At 33.4% G+C, this 20,400-nt stretch overlaps 1 protein-coding gene across 2 annotated transcripts; it reads right to left on the reverse strand.

The window, feature by feature from the left end:
• Positions 1–546: 546 nt before the first annotated feature.
• On the reverse strand, positions 547–7,223 carry LOC115962442 (beta-galactosidase 3-like). Of its 2 annotated transcripts, XM_031081279.1 has the most exons (19): positions 6,862–7,221; positions 6,655–6,750; positions 6,446–6,558; positions 6,251–6,317; positions 6,022–6,114; positions 5,635–5,778; positions 5,313–5,401; positions 5,102–5,207; positions 4,914–5,001; positions 4,418–4,536; positions 4,164–4,328; positions 3,825–4,003; positions 3,065–3,174; positions 2,870–2,979; positions 2,300–2,410; positions 2,104–2,217; positions 1,812–2,014; positions 1,359–1,695; positions 547–1,271 (listed from the first exon to the last, which is right to left on the reverse strand). In XM_031081279.1, exons 1-19 carry the CDS (start codon positions 7,033–7,035, stop codon positions 1,134–1,136), a joined length of 2,556 nt encoding a protein of 851 aa, XP_030937139.1. In that variant the 5' UTR covers positions 7,036–7,221; the 3' UTR covers positions 547–1,133. The 2 variants fall into 2 exon arrangements, with proteins under 2 accessions (XP_030937139.1, XP_030937138.1); XM_031081278.1 differs by having other exon boundaries at positions 615–1,271; positions 6,446–6,750; positions 6,862–7,223.
• Between the last annotated feature and the right edge of the window lie 13,177 nt (positions 7,224–20,400).

Here is a 20,400-nt window from a genome sequence, read left to right on the forward strand (position 1 = left end):
TCTTATAACAATGGTGGTCAATTCCAAATTTCCACTGAAACCATTACATCGGTGGTTAATTGTTATCTCTACTTATATCCCACAAACTCTCTCTCTCTCTCCTTGGAGCTCCTCCATTCGTGGGGGTTATCCCTTGCAAGCCATTAAACATACATTCTATAACATCCAAAACAAAGTAATTCCGAGACATCTTTCGGCCTCATATACCTCCTTGGTTATGTGTTCCCTTTCTAGCCATCAACATTTGGGAAACCGTACATCAATGCAGATCGGCCTATAATAAGGTTTGTTTGTTAGAATCCAAGAATTTGCAATTTTGTATCACCTGGATTAGACCGTCTAGATGAAGTCAAGTATTTAAGTCTCTAGGGGGTCCCAAAAAAAGAAAAGAAACCCCCCATTGGATTCATGCTCCAAAACATAATTACGCTACAAACAATTTTACAACATTTTTTACGAAATGCTAATACGGTGATTGGTAAATGGAAAAGTGATATTACTAGTGAACCCAAATGAGAAACAGTAAGAATTAACCACATCAGCAACTTGAAAAATTTTGTAATTGTAGCCATTACTAAAAAAATTAACAAGGCAAAGACAAAAAACGATGCCACTTGGAAGTAAAATGAAATGGACTTCAAATTGAGTAACTGCACATAAAACAATGGTCATAGTAGGATCCGCTCCCAACATGAACCTAACTCAAACTGGGTTGGATTTTTCCCCAGTGATACAAACATAAATATAAATAAATCACACTAACAGAAATCACCTCTTTTCCCAGTGCCCATTTCCGGTTAAAAGGTCGGGGACTGGGGCTCGAAATTCACCTAAGGCCCCAAATTATAGGACCCCGGGAATTCACAAACTGATCTACCTAACAATCACTATATTACATTAGTCCATTACCCAACTTAAATTAAGAACCAATTGCCTTACGGCTGCAAACACTTCTTTGGCCAGAGGTACTAACCATCTGACAAAAACTATGCACTCAACCTAACAAACTAGAAAACTTTTTCCTATACTTCTTTTATTCTTCTTTCCTTGATTGCTTCTCTTGCTGGTAGTATATAGTTAAAAGTCACAAGATAGCTCCTTTTATGAGCACTAGTAGTCTTCTTTTTACCTAATTAACCGCCCCAATTTGTAGTTGGGTTAGAAGCACAAATAGCTTCCACTGATAACCTCTTCAACACATTTGGACATGGATCTTTCCCAAAGTTGCTGTTGGATATGGTGACCGCACATCTCTGCTTCCCTATACACTTCTGTGGAAAGTGAATATAAAAGATTAAAACATGATCAAAATAAGCATGCATTCTAGATTCTAATATGTTGGTAATCAAGTTTTGTACCTTCTCTAAGATATCGTATGAGGTAGAGGCATGGCATGTTCCTTGCTGGTAAGTCCCACAAGTTCCTAAAGGAGTTCCAAAGCTGGCAAATTTAATGGAAGATATGGTCTGCCCCTGACTACATCGCAGGTGAACCTTAGGCCTGTGGAGCTCTTCTGATTTTCCATAGCTTTCAATGTGCCAGTTCTTAATGGTTGGGTGGTACTCAGAGACATCAGCACAAACACTGGTTACCGATCTCTTCACGAGAGAAATCCCTGAGGGATCTCCCCCAAGTTCCTCAAAGATCACCAAAAGATTTTGTGTTGGCTTCAACCAAGACCTAGGCACATGGTACCTGATGGGGGAATATTGTTGGGGTTAATGAAGAAATTTTTGCCTCAGTTAGGCATTCAATACTATATATCATCGTCCAGTGTTACAAAATTTATCATAAATTTCCTAAGAAGTTACCATTTCTGGGTGGGTTGGCCACAACCAAGCTGACACTTTGGAGGTCGATACCCTCCAGCATAATTGCACCCGTTGCAGTTACCACTAGCATATGCAGTCCAGTATCTCCCAATGCTCTGCCCATTAATCCATATTTGACCTTTCCCCATACCCTCCATGTCCAAGGCCAGGGGTTCATCTCCTTCAGGTGCATCGAAATATGCCTGCCAATTTATAAGAGAATATTTTCAATATTCAATACCATCAGGTTGTCTTCCACTATATCATTGCATTGCATTTGCTATGTTAATACCTTATGCCAGGTCAATGGCTGTTGCTTCTGTGCGGCTAATGATCCCCGAATCCATTCAACAGATGAAAAACCATTTGTAGAAACAAGGTTCATGGCTTCTCCTTTTAGACCTACCTGTTTAAGAAGGAAGCTGTGAGGCAAAATTCATTTGAATCAACACGAACTTAAACAAAATTGGTATTTAACATATGCCTACCTGGTAGGTCCATTTCTGCCAGGACAAGTCCCACTTTCCCTGGTCAAGTCCATGCAGTGCAACTGGTCCAAGGATTCCTGTGTTCCAGGTCTCAAAGTGGCCACCCACATTCTTCAACAAGAAACACAAAAGTTAAGTCCTTGTTTAAATAGAAGAAATAACCTTGCTAGCAACGGCTAAAGGTCTGTGCAACATGGTCAGATTTCAGGATCCAGGATTTGTAGGATGCTTGAACCACATAGCTGTCTAGACTAGGAGCCAGTAAACACTAAGAAGCACCAAATCTATCAGGTATATCGCATGATTTGAACAATAAAGCATCTAAGGATTAATTAATTTTTACTTTAAGATTGGCCAAGTCTATGATGGGTTCTTAGCCTTTTTCACATCTGGTCTTGATTTTGCTGAGTTCCCCCAAAATAGAGAAGTATGATGGCAAGTTATCTTAGGTTTAGCTGTCTCCCATTAGGACTGGAGTACAAGACAAACCTTCTGTTTCTTCGTCTACTAGGTTCCAAAATTACCAGGGTAGAATTACAGAAACACAATAGACATGGAAAGGGAACTAACCGGCAAACCAACAGCAACGCTCAGTAGCGCAATTCTGTTTGTTCCAGCCTGCAGATTGACCTTGCCAATATAAGTGAATCTCCTATTCTCCCTTGTCCCAAATGCAGAGCCTAACATAACATAATATTATATGTTAAGTTTCTCATTGCTAATAAATAAAAAGGAAATCCATGAGAAAGTAAACAAAACATGTACCTGAAAGCTGTCCATTAATAAAGACATGCACAGCATGGCCTGTTGATTGAACAATGAGAGTTGGGAGTTCACCTCCACGCAGGAAGGATTCAGATTGGCCAATTTCAACACTGTAGGCATATTGAAAAGAAGATTGTAATAGCGTGTAATTGTATGATCTTTCTAGATCATCTATTGAATTGTGTCAATGAAAGAATTAGGCACATATGTAGCGAAGTCCAACAATATAAAGTCTTAAGTCATCCAGATAGGAAAGGTTGTATCATGGGAACCAAGGTAGCTCAAATTAAAACATTTTTTTCCTAGAGTTTTTTTTTTTTTTTAATTGAGTTTCAACTTATGGTATTCGCTTTTGATGATAGCTCTTTATTTTCAGACTAAGACACCTATCAGTTTTTGGTGGAGGCGGGAATTGAACCTCAGATCTCTTATTCAACCATCAAAAACTTTATCAGTTGAGCTAATTAAAACCTACTCCTAAGTTTGTTATATTCACTAATATTTCTTTCCATTACCAGTGTGGTTATCTCTATTTTTTTTTAACCCCCCTAGGGAGAGAATAAGATTATAGAGTCAAATAAGGTGTAGATGAATTACTGCGCATGCTGTGCCAGTGGATGGAAAAAGAAAAATAAACAGTCACCACAAGTGGGAAAACACTAATTTCGTTCCATGAGAAAATCTTTCCAAAGCACTCAGACAAAATCACACAAGAGCCATGTACAAAACATGACTAAGGCACGTAGATAATCATCCTCACCTAGTTATGTACCACAGGTAGTCGCTAGTGTCCCTTGTGACATTTATCTGTTCCAAGAGACCAGGAGCAGTGATTGTTGAGCTGTCATCCAGAGAAGTAATGTCTTCATCATAGCTTTCCCATGAGAGCATATCAGCATTTGTTGGCAACATTTCCATTTGTGTTGTTTGAACTCCAACCTAAAGGGGAGGGATAAGAACTAGTCAATACCACAGAAAATTCTGCACCATTTTAATTTTGGAATGAAATAAACTGAGAAGAGAACAATATAAATAATTTCACCTCAAATTACATATACTACTGAGATACCAAAAAAATCCTTTAGATAAGGTTTCATACCTTTGCAGTATTAAAGACTACATTTCTGCAATCAGGAAGGATGCTGATGGACCAAGGAGGCAAATTATAGTGCATGTTATTGAACAGCACTCTTGCAGCTGACTTTGTGTCATAGTTGGAGAGAAAAGCTGCACAATCTCCTGATTCTGATGAGTATACGTGAGCCTGGAAAAGACACAATTTACTTTAGTCGGTGAACAATAACAAATCCCGCGTTGCCAGAAGCAGGAGAGTTTGAGAATGGGCGTCCAAACCTGTTGAAAGCTCCCTAATGAAGTGACAATAGGATCGGATGAAACCAAAGCTCGCTCAGACATCTTAATGGCTCTATGAAGCTCCTTTAGATGACCATACTTTGGTTGCCTAATCAGACCTATCAAGTTTTTGCAGTACGGCAGTTATATTTCCAAACAAGAGTATGCAGCATGCTGGGGATGTATATATATAAGAATGCATAAGCATTTCAGAAGTAGACTCATATTCTTTTCAGTTCAATTTGTAGAATTTGGGCACAGGCTGAAAAATGGTGAAGACCTAAAAGCATTCAAATGCATAAAAAGAATCCTCCCTAGTTAAGCATTGAACAAGTTAAACACCCTAAAGGGATGTTACATCTATTGTCCTGTTGACATTGCCACTACTATCCTTAAATTTTCTCTTTTCTTTTGGGTGGAACAGTCATTCAAGCAGAATTGCTCAACAATATGAACTAATTGGAAAAATAAAAGAAAAAAGATTTCTTATTATCACCATATTCATCTAATGGAGCATCGTAGTCATAGCTTGTTGAGATGAAAGGGCCCCCAGCTGTGCGTCCAAAATTAGTCCCTCCATGGTACTGTTTCATACACAACAACACAGAGATACTCGATTTTATTATAGTAGAATTCAACATTCAAATTTCACATCTCCTCAGAATATTTGCTAACGAAGCCAACCATGTAGTAGTTAATAAAAGATCCTCCTTTCTGTATGAATCGAGCAACTGCGAATGCCAAATCCTCGACAGGTCGCTGGTGGATTGGGCCACCAAACTCCGTAAACCTTAAAATATACATAAAAAGAGATTGAAATGGTGTACTTTCACGTTACAACAAACTTGCAAATCTGTGATTAGAATGCAAAATAAACAATATATTTCTGACATACCAGCCACTCCAAGCCTCTGTCCATATTGTGGGTTTGTAAGGTTTGTTGGGAGAGAATGTATCACAATAAAAACCATTGCATGTGTTTATCTGTCAGCAGAGGAAAGGAAAGGAATTTTTTAGGCAACTAAAAAACTTTTCTCACAAGATAGAATTAGACTTTAAAAAATAAAAAAGACTAATTTGGGGCACCTTCTCTTTGAAACTGAGGGGGAAGAAAATGCAGATAAATACTAATTAAAACGCTTAGGACTACTAATCAAATTGCATAATAGAGTGGACAGAAATTTATATTTGCAAGAAAAATAGTCAACAGGACTCACCACTGGATCTGGGGCATCTTCTTCCTTGCACATCACCCAGGGGACCCCAGTTCCCAAATCAACAGCCATTTTTGCTGCCCAACTCATATAATTGTAGCCAGCAGCCCCAAATAGCTTACTTTGTACCCCATACTCATTCTCAATCTATACAAACATAATTTACAGAAATTATTATTGTAATTTTGCTAGTCAAATTTACTTCTATAAGAGCTGCATTAAATATTTCTACCTTTCTTTCAAACAATTCATAAAACTTGCACATAGTTCACATATGGTTAATTTTTTAAAACAAAGCCTCTAATCAGGGTTGCATAAAAATTTGCAGCCCGGATGCAAAAGATGATAGCACACATTAAAATTGAAAAGCCAAAGTCCTAAAACTTGTACCTGAGAGAGTATGATGGGTCCACCCTGAGACTCAAACAGATTTTCACTCTTCATCAGTCCAACAATCTTTTCAGTGAACCTTTGCATTGCCCTCTGCAACATCCATAAGTATGTGCTTAATACAACTAACATACTAAATAGTGAAGAATACCTGAGTTTCTATATTCTTCATTGATTTTCCTTTTCACTACTCGTGCAATATAAAAGCATGGAACTTAAGAAATAAAACCTTGAAAGGCTCATTGTCTGTTCTGAAACTGATGCCTGGGACATACTTGAGCCAAACAGGAAATCCTCTGAACATAACACAGAAAACAGAAAATTGAAAAAAAATAAGAAAAACCCTGAAAGTGAAAAACCCTTTAGAACTTGTAAAGCCTGAGAGTCTGATTTAGATCTTAAGGAGAAAAAAATTGGTTGGTACCCAAAATTCCACTCTGCACAAACATAAGGTCCAATGCGGATATGAGCATAAAGCCCAGCTTTCTGTATGGTCTTAATGAATCTCACCAAATCATATCTCCCTTCAAAATTGTACTGAAACCATCGGAGGGGAAAAAAATTAAACACAGAATCAGAGAAACTAAAAAGGAGTAGAGTGTAGGAAGTGCAAGGAAGAGAAAAGTGAAGTACATTGCCAGCAGAAGGCTCATGAACATTCCAAAAAATATAGGTCTCAACCACATCTAAACCTCCATCTTTTGCTTTCTGTATCAGATCCTCCCACATCTACAAGCACCTCATTTCATTTCATTTCATTTCCAAGAAAATCACAAACCCAACAAAACAATTAAACTACTAAACCAAAACAAAGAGAGAAATGGGAAATGATTATTGTACCTCAGGAGTGCTTCTGGGGTAATGTATAGAGCCAGAGAAGAGAATTCTCCTTTGCCCATTTATGATAATGGCCTTCCTATCATATGTCACACTACACTGAATCAGCTGGAAGAAACCAATGAACCACGCTAAACCAAATAAAAAGAACAACTTGGAAACTGAGTTGATTTCCATTGCTCTCTCTGTGTACACACTAAAGTTACAATCTTTTGTGAAATGCAAAGACAGAGAGAGAGGTCTTTAATGGAGATTTTGGTCTACTAGTGCAGAGCAACAAGAACTAGACTACTACAGGGTCCATTTGTGCTTTGGACTTCACACTCAAAGGTCTCTCAGAGACTCTGAGCTGAGCAATTTATATATAAAGAAATACTATTACACTTAAACAACTCAATAGCTTTCACGTTTATTGTCACAAGTCACAGCTCACAACTGGCGAGAGCTATCGTATTGCGTGGCTGTGAGCTACGATAAAAAACACAAACATGACAAAACACTGAAAACAGTGGAAAAGGAAAACAAAACAGTTAAAATTTTATTATTATATTTATAAGGTTGTTAGGTGAAATTTAATTGGTCTTGGTAAATGGTGAGTGTTCAGCACGGGTTAACAGAGTAAAGTGCGCTTTGTTTTAAGTATATTCTTAGTAAAGAGGTTTATCTGCTTCCTTTTGCTCTTTTTGGTTAATTTTTTTTTGCCTAAAAAAGTAATATTTTGGTTGAGAAATATTATACAATTCACTGAAAAAAATTTATCATAGACTAGCGTGCTTTATTCCATTCTATGTAAAAGTACAGTATGCCTGTGAATTACCCAATAACACTTTTTTCTTTTATGGGATATCCAATATATACTTATTTTCACATTATATTTAGATGTCAATTTGTGATACCACCACTAGTATTTAGTGAAAAATAAATAAATTTAAGTACATCAATTACGAGTTAACATTTAAAGATATTGTAAATTTTGGTGTGGATTTAGATGTGTCCCAAGAGATTGAGGAATTATACCATATTACAATTATATGAGTTATCTCTCTCACAAACGGATGGGACCCTCAAGCTATGAGAAAGAGAATTCATCAACCTGTAACAAGGTATATTTTTCCCAAAAGTTTTTCATAGAATAAAAGTAATATCAATTTTGTTGTTCAAAAATACTAGTTCTAGTTAGTAGGGAGGAACTTCACTTTATTATACGCAATTTTGAAGTTGATTTTCCTCATTTGTTCATGGTTCACAAAACGAACAGCAATGACATAACATATTATGCTTACCTTTTCAGTCTAATATACCATGATGTGACCCTCTTTAAATTGTAACTCTTTCATTGTGGCCCAGGAAAATCATAAAGGCAGTTTCTCTTTTACCTTTAGCAGCACTTCACACTATAAGTTCTCCTATAAGGCTAGGACCAACGAAAATAGAACCCACTACTGAGCCACTGGCTAATTTGCATTGGGCAGTCATTTTTTTTTTTTTTTGGTTTATGCTTACATTCCATTAATTAGCCATTTTTACCCTTCTTTAAGGTAATTCCATTTCCAACTTTAAAACTATTTGCCCCGACAATAGTGCATCTCAAAACAGTCTCACTTTGATTGTGGAATTTGACTTGTCCACGTCATTATACCAGGGGCATTTTGGGAATAAACATAAAAAAGGGAAAGATAGTCAGTCATAGGAGGAGTTTTTCTTTTTCTCTTTTATTTTATTTATTTATTAGTGGATGGAAAGTGGGAAAGATAATAGGGCATGCCTAATTTGCTGCTTTTGTCTCGGGGCATTGTAATAAATAGGACCCACAATGCTCATATCCATGTGAACCCGAACCCTTTTTCTCTTTTTTTATATTTTAATATGAGAACCCGAACAACCCTTTTGGTTACTTGGGGAATATTGAGTCATGTGATTGTGAACCCGAAAATCCTTACTCCCTCCTTCAATGTCCACATTTCACCTCTTTTTGTCACATTTCTTCCAAATGACACAATACCCCTATATTACCTTTTGTGCCTTTATTGATATAACTCTCTTTTACATGTTCTAGTATCTTTCTCAAAGAAATAAAAAAATTATTAAAAAAAAAAAAAACTCTTTATATATATTTCATGTCTATGTCGAAGATCACAAAAGAGGCAGGGCAAGGACCAGCTGTTATTCAAGCTACAAACAAATAGTACTACTGACTACTAACTAAGTATATACAAATAGGTTTGTTCGCCGCGCCGATTCATTTAGTTCAGTTCGATTTTTAATTAGGAAATTTACTAATATGTGCTATTATGGTATATATTAATAATCTATTTTAGGAAACTTTTTATAAAAAACAAAAAAGTAATTTACTGTTTTGACAGTTTTTTCAATTTTTCATATAAACTTTTCCAAAATGAATGGTTAATGTTTGCCCTAAGAACACACATTAACTGGATTCTTTTAATAACAATGGCTTTTCTTCTTCTTCTTCTTTTTATTTTATTTTTTTCAACACACAAATGTAGTTCTCACAGGAAGTAATTTATTCATGTTTTCAAACGAAATGCTATTGATAATTCGTTCAGATGGATAATTTTTTTTTTTTTTTCATTTTGTATTAACCAAAAAAAAAAAAAAACACCTTCATACAGGTTTTGGATTGTAAATCACTTTCAAATGTTTTTCCTCTGATGCATGTAAAAAAATGCGACAAAGTGACTGTAAACGTAATAGGTAATAGATTGCATATCTTTTCTTAAACAAACAAACAAACAAAAATTGATAGTTCAAACAATCATACAAGCTAAATACATTAAGACAGTTTGCATATGACACATATATGATGTGACAACTCAACCTAGCTATATAAATGTCACCGTATGAAGAGTTTATCATATATATATGATTGTATAACTTTTATATATATTCCTATTCCTCTACCAAGCGGCGCATCAAACAAAAAGTGGATGCTACAAATTGAGATTTGAGTGTAAATGATAACTTTCAGTATGTTTCAGTTTGTATTTGTTAAACATAGACAGTTTTTTTTTTTTTTTTTTTTTTTTTTTTTTTTTTATAGAAGAAAACATAGACACAGTCCTATAGTACTTCTTTTAAGGATGTTTTGGAATTATATTTATAACTTGGATTTTCTTAAAAAATAACTATAAATCTAAAACAATATTATTAGTTAGGCTACGTTCCAAACTATTTTCATTTCTAACAATTCGAGTGTGATAAACTCGAGTTTGAAAATTGAGTGTCTCACACTCGATTTCCAAGTGTATTTTCAAATGGTAAAATCGAGTTCGTTGGACTCGAATTGCTAGAAACAAAAATAGTTTGAAACGTTGCCTTACTAATAAAATAGTTTGAGGAATTTAGTTATTTTAAAAAAAAATTCTTATAACTTCATAATTATATCTTATTTATTTATAATAAAATTTTGAATTTTATATGTATTTTTTAATTTTTGACAAATTTACTGTATTCCTGCTATAAAAAAGATAAAAAATAATAAAAAAAATAATACTGAAATTATGTACCCTAAGCTAAGGTTCTTTCAGTCAGCAATTAATCGGGGCGGCTTCAATGATTTGCAGTGTCACATCATCAACCCGTTGTAAATTGCGATTTGATGGGAATTTACAATTGATAAACGAAACGGCCTAAATTGCTAGCTGTTCCTGCGGTGTCGGTTGAATTATCGATCCCACAATATTTTTTTGGGGAAATGTTGTTTTGACAGGTCTTTTTGTTTGTTTTAAGATTTAATTGTAAACTAGTTGAATATTTGTCGCGATACATAGAATAGAACTGGCACAGACTATCAAAATTGATGTTAACCGATGAAAAGTATATATAAGTAATAGACAATACAATCTAGAAGAATAAATATTCTTACCAAAAAAAAAAAACCTAGAAGAAAATAGAAATAATGCAATATTATTTTATTGCTAGGAATTTAGTTCGTTAGAAGATTTCCAGTAAAGTAATTACTAATTAGCCGCAAGCACTATAATTTTACCTGCAAAAACAGTACTCAGGTACATTGGAAACCATAATTATTGTAACAAAGAAAGTAGAAGCATGGATCAATAGCAAGATTTTGTTGGCCAAAGATTAGGATTGTCCAATAAAAACTTGCCGCTTAACCTTAAAATTCTAGTTAAGTTTCGCCAACTACTTGATTGGCGGAAAAAGGAGTTGTCATCTGTATCTTTAATTATTATAAAAGAAATGAAAAGGTTGTTGTAAGCAATTAGAGGAGAGAATTAATCCTTACACGTTTTTGTTAAAAATACTAAGAAATGTTAGTTAAGTTACAAGGATCTTGTCTCATGATAATTGTTAGATTAAATGTTAAATTTGCCATTAATTTAATAACACAGGTTTAATTTCTTGTCTCCATCTTACCTCCTATATTTAGAAAAAATATTACATGTGCGTCTCATTTAATAAAAATAGTTCAAACAGTTTACACATAGAGGAGAAATGTTAGATTAAATTATTAAATAATTATCTATCTCCACTTTATCCTATTTAGAGAAAAATTTACTTATTGGGCACCACAAATAAAGGCAGCTCAGTTAGTCCACACATGAAAAAATGTATTAAATTAAATAATTAAATCCACAATTTTTTAATAATAGACTACAATATTTTTTTAAGGCGGTCGGTAACTTATCAACAATAGTTCTATATTTTTGACATGCAAAGATAGAAATACATTAAAGTACGAAAAGTGCAGAACGTACCTAGCACAAAAACTTAGGTTGAGAAAGCTGTATTACACAAGCGGCCATGCACTAACATAAATAGTGGCCTACAGCTTTTACGACGACCCAGGTAAGCAAAGAAGAAAAATAAACAAAAAGTATAAAAAGTATAAGAGTACCTCCTGTTTTTTTTTTCTATATTTTTGTACTGTTTATATAATAAATAATGATATTTATTATTATTTTTTTAAATATATTTTTTAATTAATTTTTTATTATTTATTTATCTCATTTAAATATTATTTTTTTATTTATTATTTATTTATTTTTTAACACAATATCCCTATACCCCATCCCCACTCCTTTTTTTGCTAATTTTTTATTATGTTTTATTCTTTTGTTAACAGTAACACATCAACTCCTTTTTTTTGTTAATTTTTTATTATGTTTTATTCTTTTGTTAATAAACAGTAACACATCAGGTTTGGAAAATGACTATTCATTAGTAAAAAACTTTTTGAGTTTTAAAGAAGTCGTTGGAGCTTACTTTTCCTCTTTTTTCTGGTTTCATTTTCTATATTTTGGCTTTATACCTACTCTATTGAAGGCGCTCTAAACGGTCCTGGAAGCGAGAGAAAATGTAAAAATCATCACATGCGCGCCCTGCATCACAAATAGTAATCGATTATGAGTTTAATAATAATAATAATAATAATCCCACTTTCCTCAAATGCTCTTAACTAATTTCTACTAATTGCTTATTGTCAGTCTAAAGTCAACTGGGGTTTTAATTACATAGATATAGTCATAATCTTTCTTTATGTCATATATATATATATAAGCCCCCACATGGCATGTTGAGTGGCCTAAAAGGAAACAAGCAAGTGAGGTTCCTATAACCTTACTTTTGTGAAGTTGCTTCCCTTTAGTTTGTCATATCTTTGATTGTTTTGTTTAGCCTTCAACGGCGAGAATGACGGAAGGGAATGGGAACCCTAAGACAGTGGGACCTTCGTCGCACTCCGCTAGCTTAATCTGACCACTACTACTAGTACAGCTTGGTCAGCCACTTAATTCTAACCGCAGATTTCGGTTTCTTAAAAAATTAAAATTGTCTAATTTTTTTGGTCACCCACTGATCATAAATGTCGACACCCATTGCGTAAATAAATTGACTAACTACTACCATCTTATGATGACAACAATGTGCCCCCTCAAGTGGGTGCAGTGAAACCCTTCTGGCTGGCCTTTGGGTTCAGCTCGAGTACAACTGCAGTACAAAGGTGGGCAAACCCATTCAAAGTTTGTGTAGATCTTACTCCAAAGTCCAAACCCTACAAGCTGATTTCAATTCAATGTCTTGTTTTTATTAGAATTCAGGCTTAGTTTAATCTTTAAACAGATTGAAATAATCTCATTAGCTCAAAGAGTTTACTTAATTTGACCATATAGATTTGTAACACATGCGTGTATTTTGCACTAGCCAGCTATATATTTGCCCCACTTAGCAGATGATCTATCGCCAAAAGTTTTATAATTTAATTGATATCTTCTGATATTTTGTATGGAGAACTATTTCACATTATAAATATTGAATTATTAAAAAAGAAAAAGTTGCACTACTATCTTCTTTTAACAATAACAAGTGATGCTTTTGTCAGCATGGTTTAGAATGTATTAAAATATCGTTTCACTTGCATAAGAGCCAGGGGGAACAAATAGGTCACACACAAGGATTAATTTGAAGGAGTGCAAGTGTTCAAGTGCTCGCATGAGTCCTTTTGAGATGTTTAGCTTAGTAGCAATTGAACTGCTTCACAATCCTGCTGCGCTGCATGATTTCAATCATGTCACATTGTGCATGCCGTTTCTCCAAACCAACACCCTTTTCTTCTTCTCTAAGAGAGCCTTCACACCATTCTTCATTGCACTTTTTTTATCGACTTTTTTATGTTATATTGTGTTAATTTTTTTAGGAAAAAATATGTTAAATATATATACAAATCACATTTATAACTATTTTTTTAATAAGACCACATTTATAATTATAGGTTTTGCATTTTTCTCATGTAAATTGAACATTTGTCTTAAAAATAGAATTAGTATGATTGGGTCCTTTGAAAAAAGCTTGTCTGAAATGTTTATCTTTATCTATAAGTGAAAATGAAATTTAAGCTTTGTCAGCAAAAGCAAAACTTCCATGGCAAAGCAATGGCTTTAGATAGGGTAGGACCTCCTTCACTTGACTGCACAATACCCATGATTTAGTAACTTTTTAAAACGTTTCCTAATAGACTGATGAGTAACTTAACTAACTACTTTCTTCATAACTAGATTTTAAAGTTAGAAGTTACAACTCACAACGCTTTAGCTAGCTTTGGTCCCAACCCCTGAATTAGAGGGTTAGTTATCCAAGAGAAAAGAAAAAGAAAGGAGAATTAGGTTTGGTTATTAGGTGCGAAAGTCCTACACACCTAACATATTTTATTTCGATTATTAAAAAAAGAAAAAAACATATTTTATTTCGTACTCCGTATAGTGAGTCCTTGACATCACATCCACCTAAAAAAAGAGAAAGCACTAGCAAAGTTGCCAATTTGAGCAGTTTCATTATATAATATGAAATGAATAGCACCATCTTAAATCACTGAGTTCAAGCAAGGGTTTCTGCATTTTCCTGATCTCTTGAATATGAGTGATAGTATCTTTTCATTTATTTATGTTGAAGTGCAAGTGTGAGATTCATAGATTAATAGATTAGACTGTTTGGCACTAGTATTAGTTTTTTTTTTTTTTTTGAAGGAGGCACTAGTATTAGTTGCATCATGCATATATAAGCAATACAATAATCCTAATGCTTTAGGCTTTAGGTTAGAAAGCACTCAAGAGCTAGCCAAGAGTCAAAGATTCCCCTTCAGCCTTAACCATCTTTATGTATGGTTGTAGTTTTTTAAGAAAATTCAATTGAATCTTTTTTTTTTTTTTGAGTTTCCTTTTGCTTGACATAAGTGTTTTTTGTGTGGTACACTCTATACCGTACGCATCAACCACCTCAGAGCACTATATAAATTGTTAAATCAGGCTAGGGACCCACCCCCTAATTTTATATTAGGTGCCATATATTGTCATATACAGATACAATTTATTAAAAAAAAACTGTGGATCTTTCTTCTCTCTGACAAAACGTATTCCGTATTTTTTTTTTTTGGCAAATTTTGTTTTTATACATTGAAAATTAAAGGTCTCAATATTTGAACTTTGGAGGTATTTATTAGAACCATTAAGAAATCCTAGTTAAAATACAAAATTCTTGGCATATTGATTTAAATATGTTTACTAACTTTCATTCTTATAAGTGATTGTAGTGAACATCTTAAATATTTTTTTTTGGTGTGTGGCTAATTGATAACTCAAAGCGAGAGGATTTAAACAAGAGATGTTTTCTTTTTTTGAAAAATAAATATATAAAAAAAGTCTCAATCAACTGAACAATATTTCTCTTGATGTGCACATCTTAGAAATTGACACCTCGAATTTCTTTACATTGAAATCCTTGTTTTTAGCAAAAAAAATATTAGTAGCACACAAAATATCATTAGCTAAATAGACGCAATCCACAAGAAATCATAAAGAATAAAAGATCCATTCCATAAAATAAAATAAACGATCCATCATTCAATGTGTTTGGTTGTATTGCAGTATTTTACTTATTAATAGAAACTGAGTAGTGAGTAGTAGGAGAAGTCACTACTCACCAGACAAGATTATGAGAGCTACGTACACATTCAGCCAAAGAAAAAAAAAGTGAGAGAAACATGAGAGTTACACGAGTCAAGTGTCGGGACCGCTTGATTGGTTGGCACTTGGTGCTGGTCCACGTGATACACAATGGGGTACAATTTGTTATGTTTGGTTTTGGTTTTGGTTTTGGTTTTTTTTTTTTTTTTTGGTGGGGTCCAGAATAAAAGCGTCGGTGCACGGGCAGTACATGATTGCTGCCCTCTGCGACCAAAACACCGTCAATCACATTATAGCGGAATCACTAAAACCGTAACCCACCGTCATTTGATATTTGCGTCTGGATCCTCCCGCCGTTAAAGTCGGTAGAAACGACGCCGTTAAGCGAACTACTTGTCGATTTTTACCAATTTCATCATTGAGCAGAAAAGAGAATCTCCTCACGACACGATGTGCACTTCGCCAACACTTTGTATAGTAGGGCGGGTACGTTGAATACATTTTAAGATCTCGGACAATAAATTAAAATGGATTTTTTAATATTCAAATATTAATTATATACTATTTATGTTTCTTATTAAAAAAAATCTCTAATTTTATTTTTTAAGGTACAAATTTTCGGTAGCTTATTTGTATATTATTTATTAAAGATATAATTTCATAATTTTTATGTTAAGATGTAATTTTTAGTAATTTTTATGCTAAATGTGTGATAAAAAAAATTAAAAATTAGCTTATTTTCAAAAAAGATAAAAATTATATTATTTGTAAAAATAAAATAAGACAAAAAGCAAGAAAAAAAAAATCTTTTTCCCAACACTCTCAAAATTACTAATTATAATTTTCTATTTAAATTTTATAAAGGGATCTTATTCACTTTCTATAGTCTAGTTTATCCTCTCTCTTTTTTTTTTTGTCTTATTTAATTAATAATTTGAGGAAGAGTTTTTTTTTGAGAGTGATTTGATGAAGAGTTAGCCGTAAAACATTACAGAGTTTGACGGAGTGGGCATTTTGGCTTTTTTGGCTATGTTCTTAAAGTTAAGGGTGTAAATTGAAAATTTTATTTCACAATTGATCAAAATGACAATAAACACAAATTAAAAGAGTAAAATGCCCCCCCCCCCCCCACACACACACACAAAAAAAGGAAAAGGGGGCACCTTTGTTTTTATTACATTTTTTTCATCTATATTTTCTTTATCTAAAATTGTAGTTTAGGTTTCTTTAAAAAAAAAAAAAAAAAAAAAGGAAATTGTAGTTTAGGTGAATATGTTCCAAAAAAAAGAATGTTTAGGAAATTTCCGATCCTCAAATCAAACAAATGAAGCTAAACTACTCATGATTACTGCAATTTGTGGAGCAATGAAACGGTCCAAAAAAGCCCAAAATTTGAGAAAGCATTCGGTGCCGACTGAATGTTAGAGCAAAAAATGCGGTCGCCTAAGGCCCCAAGTAAAAAAAAGGTCTCTAAATTTTAACCAATAGGGTTATTTATAATCAATAAATAAAATAATATTTTTTTACCAGATAAAAAACACATAAAAGAGAGAGAAAAATACAACGTCCACAATATTTTTCACCATACTTTTACAACTAATGTTAAGTAATAGATTGTTATTGATGACAAAAAAAATAATTATAGTGATATTTTCAAATAGAAAACAAAAAGCAACTTAAAACCTAGGATTTATTGTAAAAAATATTATGAATGTTGCATTTCTAAAAAAAAAAAAAAGAATAATAATAAGAGTTGAGTTTGCAAGTTTTTACTAGTTTTAATCTAAGTCTACCACTAACACCGTTTTTTTACTTATCACTATCAATCTGCCATAACAAGTATGAAAAATTTTGTCAAACTTTTTCTATCTATAAAATTTCTAAAAAAAAAGAAAAAATTCTACGTAGTTCATATTAATTAGTAAAAACTTTACATCTAAAATAAGATAATCAATTTTCACCTTAGGCCCCCAAATACATCAACCCGTCCTGAAAGCATTCCACACCAAGGGATCTAAAATTAATAATTTAACACTATTTATCATACATTAGATGTGAAAGGAAAAAAAAATCAGGGAATATTCAAACTTTAATCTTCTTTGATCCATGTGGCTCATCAGAAAAGAAAGAAAGCAAAAAGTGTAACTAGGCAAAACTTCTAAAAACAATGATTAATTAGCACATGTACTATTATTACTGTTACAAAGCAAATAAAGACTGTGGCACCAAACCCTATCAAGTAAATCAACTAGTCCCGGAAAGGGAAAATTTAATTTCTATAGGATTTTGCATGCTTTGCACGCGCTCACATAGGCCTATCCTTCATTTACACGATTCACTCAAATGCTCTCTCCACCTTTTGAGCCCATCATGGCTTGTGTGACACCCTCTAACCCCTCTTTGGGGCCTTAGATAATGGCCCTTTTTTTATTGTTCTTTTGGTTCTATGGCATAATCTCACCCCTCTAGAAACTAACCAATCTCTTTATGTTCCTTCAACCAGACAACACTTATTATAAAGTAGATTGAATTGGATTCCTCCCAATTTTTATTTTATTTTTAGTTTTTATTTTCTCCTTCCGCTTTCCTTTTTTTGGCGGGTCATGATGAAAAGGAATTGAAACGGTCCAGCACCTCATACTCCTTGCCTTAGTGCTTAGGTTGGAGTTGTGTGGAACTCATTAGTATCGGAGTTGACAAGATAATTTAACGTGGAGGTTTAACTTAATATAGCTAAAGGTGACTTGCTCCTAGAATTCCACATTTCTCATTCAACTAAGAAAAGAAAGGAAGAAAAAAAATGTAGTTAGCACCAACTTACACAATGGCCGGCTGTTAAAAGGTTTTATTTTGGTTTATGTGAGGAAATTATGCTGGCCAATAATGAATTCAGAAGTAAAATATACCATTAAAGAGGTGCATAAAACATTGGTAAATATGGGTATAAGAATCAAAATAATTAACTTGTTATGGTTGTAGCTTGTAAGAGAATTTGGGGGAATTAGGGAAATCAAGTGGACATGTATGTACCTTTGGAATCAATTCCTACTTCGAATAACAGGTTATGCAAAATTAGACTCTAAAGTGCCTAGCGGAAGGCCTCAAGGAACCTTGTTTCATACTCTAAAATATAACTTCATTGGTCCCAAGATTACAGTACTCCAGGCATAGAAGAAGGGAACCAACTCATAATTTTGTTTTGGTTTTGTCATTTAAAGGCCTAACAAGGCCAAAGAAAGATTAACTAGAAATAGCTTCCTCATACAGTATAATTAGGTACGTCCTAAAACCAAGCAAGAATAATCATTTTAATTAGCTTCCATGCTTTAAAAAGTAATTATATACCACCCACATATAATACATCTAGAAGCTATCATTATGTACCAAAATAATAAACTATTATGAGAGTTATTCCATGCTGTACTCGATCAATTTTCAAGTACCACCATACATTTGAACGTAACTATCAAAAAAAGGTTTCTTTAATTTGTTCGTATAATATACAGAATTTAGACTGCAATAATGATTTGGTAGTTTTATCCACACAAAAAAGTAATGATAATATTGATTTGGTAGTTTCTACCGGTGCCAAGCTACATAGGGCTCCACTGTGAAATTGCATGACCAGTGCCAACGTACGTAGGGTTGTATGTTAGAATTGCATGAGATCAAGCAACCTGGCCCATCTCAAACTCGATCTGGTGTTTCTCTCATGCACAGAATGAATGACCAGATAATATTAGGTCACTAAATAAAGAAAAAATAATAATAATATTCCTACTCTTCTATTCCCCCCCTAGCATGAATTCTCAATCTTTAGTCAATTTTGGAATCAACCTTTCCAAAAAAAAAAAAAAAGAAACTAAGACGGCCTATAAAAGTTCCGCAATCATCTCTCCTAAACTTTGTGAAAGCTGAAAAAAAAAAACTAGATTAAAGAAAAGTTGTACCAGTGATTAATCTGGTTAATTGTAGTGATTAAAGTATTGTCTTTTGATCCTTATGAGTATGGATGGACTACTAGTGAAAACGCGAAGGAAAAAAAAAACAATATGATTTGCAATAGAATGTGAATGTCCAGTGAGATTCATTATTTGTTGGTCAGATCATGTTGGAGGGCAACTTGAAGTTGAAGTGCCAATTAAGGAAGATATATCAAAACTGCTTGTTCAAATTGTGACACCATACTGGGGAGAAAAATTATTTCCAGGGGACCAGCTGGGCTTGATATGGTCTGGGCATATATTACTCACAAAATGAACATGGGCCAAATATATCGAAACACTTGGCGGACAAAGATGAACACAGGCATAGAACTAGCTAAATCACTCCCTGTTTAAATAGGGAGCTTGGTATATTCCTCAATTAATTACAACATAAAACCCAAGATGATTTTTCAACACCCTTATAGAACTCAATCAATCTAAGATCTAATATAATTATATATATGGATATGATTGAATTTTAACCTATGACATTCACTTCATGATAATTACTCTTTTTCATAAAACCAAGACACCAATCAGTTCAAATATTAGTTCTCGTATTTGAAAACAATATACTTTATTAATTGAGTTAACTTAAGTACCTTTTTTAAATAAAAAAAATTTATTATATTGACGTTGATGACAATTTAACTAAACTACGTGGATTATCTAATTGAGGAAATGCTTAGCAGCAACTAGATCAATGAAAAACACTAAACAACAAGATAACTGGAAAGTAAATAATCTGCAATATTAATCTATGAATCTAAACAAGTTGCTAACAACATTGCATATCTATAAAAAAAAAGTAACAATTACAATCAAACTACTATTGATAAGCGAGATTATAGCTGAGATATGTTTTGAATGTGTGTCGTTTTGAAAAGTTTGACGTCTATTTATACTTGAGATCTAAATAGTCATTAATGATTATTGTTGCCGCCTGGTGCATGTGCATCATCCTTAACTTCCTAGAACACTTGTCATTAATCTCATGTATCATATTTTTCATTTAAAATCTCTATAAGAATAATGATTCTCACACTTCTGTTAAATATTAGGAAACGTAAGAGTTGAACTATAAGGCTTTTAATTAACACGTATGATCATTTTGAAAT

The sequence above is a fragment of the Quercus lobata genome, chromosome 10 (genome assembly GCF_001633185.2).
Source record: "Quercus lobata isolate SW786 chromosome 10, ValleyOak3.0 Primary Assembly, whole genome shotgun sequence".
Taxonomy (NCBI): Eukaryota; Viridiplantae; Streptophyta; class Magnoliopsida; order Fagales; family Fagaceae; genus Quercus; species Quercus lobata.